This window comes from Podarcis raffonei, chromosome 2 (assembly GCF_027172205.1).
Source record: "Podarcis raffonei isolate rPodRaf1 chromosome 2, rPodRaf1.pri, whole genome shotgun sequence".
Lineage (NCBI taxonomy): Eukaryota > Metazoa > Chordata > Lepidosauria > Squamata > Lacertidae > Podarcis > Podarcis raffonei.
In genome coordinates, this window is record NC_070603.1 from 105,161,465 (window position 1) to 105,167,464 (window position 6,000).

The 6,000-nt window shown below is 43.1% G+C and overlaps 1 protein-coding gene across 6 annotated transcripts in view; it reads right to left on the minus strand.

Annotated features, from left to right (window-relative positions):
• Positions 1 to 5,343, minus strand: part of PXK (PX domain containing serine/threonine kinase like) — a 54,628-nt gene extending 49,285 nt beyond the window's left edge. For 3 of the 6 annotated variants that reach the window (XM_053378378.1, XM_053378380.1, XM_053378382.1), the window contains exon 1: positions 5,036 to 5,341. In XM_053378378.1, coding sequence (XP_053234353.1) covers positions 5,036 to 5,137 — 102 coding nt within the window. In that variant the 5' untranslated portion in view covers positions 5,138 to 5,341. Of the gene's footprint in view, positions 1 to 5,035 lie in introns of all 6 variants that reach the window. The other 3 variants (XM_053378377.1, XM_053378383.1, XM_053378379.1) reach the window with 2 other exon arrangements.
• Positions 5,344 to 6,000: the final 657 nt, after the last annotated feature.

Here is a 6,000-nt window from a genome sequence, read left to right on the forward strand (position 1 = left end):
AAGAGGGCTAGAGCGGTGGTAAAGGGGAAATGTGATTTGCCGGATAATAATAACAATAATAATTTATTATTTGTACCCCGCCCATCTAGCTGGGTTTCCCCAGCCACTCTGGGTGGCTTCCACAGAGACCAAAAATACACTAAAATGTCACACATTAAAAACTTCCCTGAACAGCTTCAAGTTTCCTTGCTCCAGCTCAAGAGGATGTTACTTAAAAATGTTAATTTATAAAGGAAAATGCTTGCATCAAAGGACAGGACCTACTTCTCACTCCAGATAACAGGAAACCCAATGAAACATTGTGGCAAACTACTAAGTACAGCTATGTATCATATTCTTTCTTTAAAAATACGTCAACACCCTTTTTGCCTCCTTGTGCAACTGTTTTGTCTCTGCCTCCTAACAGATGAAACAGAAGTTTAAGAATGGCCAAATACAGCTCTGAAATCACTGAGAAAGCCCAGCAGGACTCTTGCTTCACAGTACACATGTGATTAAAAGAACAAACCCCTATTTGAACTTTCCTCAGTGTGCATTAACAAAACGGAAATGCAAAGATAAGGTTCACAAAATTGGTTTTTTCAACTCCCACATATGAAAGACACACTATTTGGCTGGGAAAACTGCTTTTAAATGTTTGTCAATGAGAAGCTAGACCTAACTCTCCCTTTGCCAATTTGAGCCAACCTCCCCAAAGACCCAAAGAAACGAAGGCAGAATGTCAAGACCACAAAAAACTTTGGGTTGTTTTTATGCCCTTTAGAATAAAAATAAATGTATCAGATATACTTAATGGCAAGAACTACATAGCATGTGTAAGTTTTAATAAAGTACTGTACAGTGGTACCTCAGGTTAAGTACTTAATTCGTTCCGGAGGTCCGTACTTAACCTGAAACTGTTCTTAACCTGAAGCACCACTTCAGCTAATGGGGCCTCCTGCTGCCGCCACGCTGCCAGAGCACAATTTCTGTTCTCATCCTGAAGCAAAGTTCTTAACCTGAGGCACTATTTCTGGGTTAGCGGAGTCTTTAACCTGAAGTGTATGTAACCTGAGGTACCACTGTAGTCTTTCTAGAAGACAACCCAATCCACAACCCAGCAATAGTCAAAACCGACTCTACAAATGAACTGTGATTCATCACCTAAAGTGCGGCCGATGTAAACCATATCCAGTTCATTTCAATGGGACTACATTAGCTTAAATCCACATTTTCTGGTTTATAATCTGTAGGCCAAGGAAATGGAGGGAGGGAGGGAAGCCAAGCAGACACACAAAATATCCACATGTCAACCAACGTCTCCACTGAAGTGAAATTACTAAATTCAGGTAGTCCAGTTTAGCCTACTAAATGAAGTAACACTAAATATGACTCCAACTATTTTGGCCGTGTTAACAAATGAAGATAATATAACTTGGAAACCTCAAGGAAATACTGAAAATCGTTCAATTCTCTTTAAACCTACTCCTGAACAGTAAGATGAGAGGAATTTCTTCTATCATCACCATGCTAGTTGGAGAGTCAAGAGAATGGGCCTGTCAAGGCAACCAAGGGATACAAAGGTGATGTGGTTTAATATAAAATCTGGTTTGTCAAGAAAATGTTGTGCAGGGTTGTTAAAATATGTGAGCCATGTGACTTAAGGCCACAAAAGGACCAGGCCTCACACATTTTCATTCGTATACTTGCCCACACATGATATTTGTGCTTGTCATTTAAGAAGAACTCGCGGCCTGAAAAGAAAAACAGAATAGATTCTTTTCCAGTATAAAAATACCTTCCTAGTTTTGAGGCAATTGTTACTTGCCAACAGAGTAGTAGTTATTTATGGGACCCTACTACTACAGGCTTGTAAATAGTTAGCAAAGTCTTCTTAAAACTGTGTTTATGGAGGGATGGGATGATGGTTAGTGCAGGTAAGTTTCTGATTTCCTTACACTGTTCATGTCTTAGTTGTAAACCTGGCTTTGTGTTACATGACCATGAAGGATAGTCAGGGCATAGCAACAAACGATACCAGAAGCTGCTGCAGAGCAGTTTTGGCAGATAAACATTAAACAGGTCCAGGGCTAAAGCAAGTTTATTCCAATATGAGGCCTGCTTAGTCCCAAATCTCTATTCAAGGCCATGGCTACCCTTCTAGTCAACAGTTCTCAGTTCATTTGTTATGGGGTATAAACCATATAACAATTTATCTCATTACACACTTAGTAAGTTTTCCATATTTCCATAACTAGAGAACTCTGCTGCAAATATGCTTTATTTATAACTACACAGGCAGAGCCACGAGGAAGCAAATAGGCTCCTAAAGCAGGCAGCACAACTGTTGATCCTGAATTAGATTTCCAAAGAGAGCACTGAACCTCAAAGGTGATTTACCAGTAATCCAATCCACAGTTTTATCTTCTCTCAAAACCCAAACTGAAAACTCTTTTCTCACATTGCACCATGTGCACACACACACGGAGTGCAGAATAATTGTGTCACCTACCCTGTAGGTAAAAGGGCCCATTCAGAAAAATAATCCATCACCGAACAATCATTCTTGCGTATTATCATGCAATCAGTTTAATGAAGGGCGATCACAAAGCAGCAGCAACCCACAGACATTCAAACAACTTAAAGTATGTTCCATATAGTAAATCACTCTTGATAATAAGCTGTCTGCTCTTAGCCCCACTGCAAGTGACCAACAGTTGTTTCCTGGAAATAAAACTGTTCAGAGATCATAGTCAGATGAAGGCAAAAAAACATGCATTTCTATGATTTCTTAGTATGATAAAAATCCATCTATAAGCTACAATTACCACACTGGCTAATCTAAGCACATCACAGCATGATGCACTTCATCTGACTATGATCTCTGATCAGTTTTATTTCCAGGAAGCAACTTGTCAGTATTTAGGCTGTAATGGATCACAACATAAAGCAGGGTTGGGCTTTTAATGTTGTTTTTGCCCTTTACACTCGATAAACATAGGCATTATACCTGTGAATGCCAGGGGCAAACAAAAGGTGACTGCTACTACCTTCATATCCTGTTGAGACCTTCCCAGAGGCAGTCTGGATGAATGGTTTCTAGTTGGATAGAAGTGTTTTCTTTCAATGCAAAACCCAAGAAGTACCTCACACCAATCTAAATAACCTCAGTTCCCCATCACAACCTTCCAATCTACCCCACCATGACAATACCTGGCATTTTACATATTGTATTGTGCAGTAAGTATCCTCTTTGTTTATTATTATTATTATTATTATTATTATTATTATTATTATTATTATTAACTTATAATTGGCAAAAGTGGTTTAGCTTTATTTTTAACTTTGTCATTATTTTGTAACACTACATGCAAAATGGGACTCTTGAATGTTGTCACGTGGTTCTGAACTTCTATAGGACGGCAGTGTGGTTTTTGCTGTATGTTTTGTTATTTCTCTCGGTTTAAAAACTGCCTTGAGTACAGTAGCGTTCATTAAGGATGAATGAAAATTAAAAGAAAAACATTCACACTAACTCTGCACCTGAGCACGTTATTTCACACCAATACAGTACAGTGGTACCTCGGGTTAAGTACTTAATTTGTTCCGGAGGTCTGTTCTTAACCTGAAACTGTTCTTAACCTGAAGCACCACTTTAGCTAATGGGGCCTCCAGCTGCTGCCACACCACCGGAGAACGATTTCTGTTCTCTTCCTGAAACAAAGTTCTTAACCCGAGGTAATATTTCTGGGTGAGTGGAGTCTGTAACCTGAAGCGTATGTAACCTGAAGCGTATGTAACCCGAGGTACCACTGTACTCCATTTTCTGGTCACAGCTGAAATTCACTTGAAACAAAACACCCTCTTTCCTGAAAAACTCTTCCCTCCAATTCACAACAGTGCAATGACACTCTCCGTTACTCTGCAGTCAGAAAAAATACACTCTGCACCTACTCAGGGGTGCTGCCAACTATTCACACTTCACACTCTCTGGAGTTGTATTTTTCCGTGACATTTCACCCGACTATTCTTCTATGGCAAGAACTCAAATCAGCCAGTGTACATGGCATGTCCTTGCCTCCCGTTTTATCTTCACCAAAAACAACAAAAAACCAAAGAGATAAGTTTGGGAGAGAAGTCCTTCAGCCTCATCCAATGATGTTCGTGGCAGAGTTGAGACTCGAACCCAAGTCTCCCCAGTTCTCCTCCACCCACTGTAACCCCTAAGCCCCACACTGTGGCTCCCAGGTCTGATCAGCAGATAACACCCAAGGCCTTTCCTTGCTTGTTTTAACCCAGGCACCCCCAAACTCGGCCCTCCAGATGATTTTGGGACTACAATTCCCATCATCCCTGACCACTGGTCCTGTTAGCTAGGGATGATGGGAGTTGTAGTCCCAAAACATCTGAGGGCCAAGTTTGGGGGTGCCTGTTTTAACCCATGCACCACTGTACTCAAAAACCTTGGACTTTGTTATTTTTACCCATGTACTCATCCTACGTGCCTGTTCTATAGTTTCCCCATCTTTTCAATTTCCCTCTGCCGTTGCAACTGTTCCCTCGTTTTTAGGCACAATACGAAGTGAAACAAACGAATAAAAATTATCCCCCCCAAAAAAAAAAAATCAGCAACCCTAGCAGTGACAACAGACCCCCAAGGCTGACCCCTTAGCACTAATAACAGCAACAGCTGCAGAAGAAGAAGTAGTAGAGTGGCTGGGGGCAACCCAGTCGGGTGGGTGGGGTGCAAATAAATAATAATAATGATAATGATGATGATTTTAATTAAGACTTACTTTCCACCTATTCTCCACTTTCTCCCCCATCTCCCTCCCAAGCCCACGACGTGCAAAATCCTTCCTGGGGAGGAAGGGAGGCGGAGAGAGGCTCTTGCCACCTCGAAGGACCACTTAGCCCCAGGGCACGTTGCAGCCAGCAAACCCCCGCGACCCGCCGAGCCCCCTTTCCCTTAGCCCCAGACGCCCCCCACCCACCCACCGAGCCCGGCCTGCGCGCTGCCCGCGGCGACCCCCTTCTTCCTGCCCCAGCCGCATACCGTGTGCGAATGGAGGCTCTGGCTGGCCTCGATCACGGCTGTCAGCGGCGCCGTGTCGTCCAGCAGCACTTTGCCCGCCGCCGGCTTCTCCATGAAGGCCATGCCGAGCTGAAGGGGGGGAGGACGGGGAAGAGAGAGCGGCGCCTCGCCCGCCAAGCCCCGAGGAGGATTTGCTGCCGCCGCCGCTGCTGGTGGTGGTGGTTCCGCCGTCAACACCGGAGCGAGCGCAGCCGGCCAGCGAGGCCTCCTCTGGGTCTTAAAGCCCGAAGGGCTCCCGGCCTCAGCAACTCCGGCCTGGGGAAAAAAAAGAGGCTGGAGCGTTACGAGAAGAGGAGGAGGAAAGAGGGAGAAGCGTGGCCAGGAGCCAGCCCCACCCCTTTCCCAGAAAGCGCATTGGATCCGGTGCTACGACGCCGGTTGTAGGATTCGCTTGCGCCTTAAACAACCTCATCCACAATGGAAACGGCCTCCCTCGCTGGAAGGCTCTCCTTCCTCGGAGGCTTTCCCAGTTGGATGGCCGTCTGCCAGGCAGTGGCGAATTTAATAATAATAATAATAATAATAATAATAATAATAATAATAATAATACATTTATTTGTATCCCGGCCGAGACCGGGCTCAGGGCAGCTAGCATCAAATATAAACATGGCTATAAAATCAAACAATAATTAAATCACCTCTTAAAAACAAGTCAGGATAAAATTAAAATCAGAATTAGATGGCTTTCCGCAGGGTTTGGGTTGGGAAAGTAAATGCTCAAGTTAAAGAAGCTATAGCTTAGGGCCCTACTCTCTTGGGGGCCCTAAAAAAATTAAATGGAAAAAAATGTGTTTCTAAAGGAACTTTTGTTACTGCCAAATGCCAATGTGTTTGCATTATTAAGTTTGTTATGAATAAAAAATCATTTTAAGTTAGAGCTTAATAATTATTTCACTATTAATATACTTCTTAGTTGTATTTCAGTT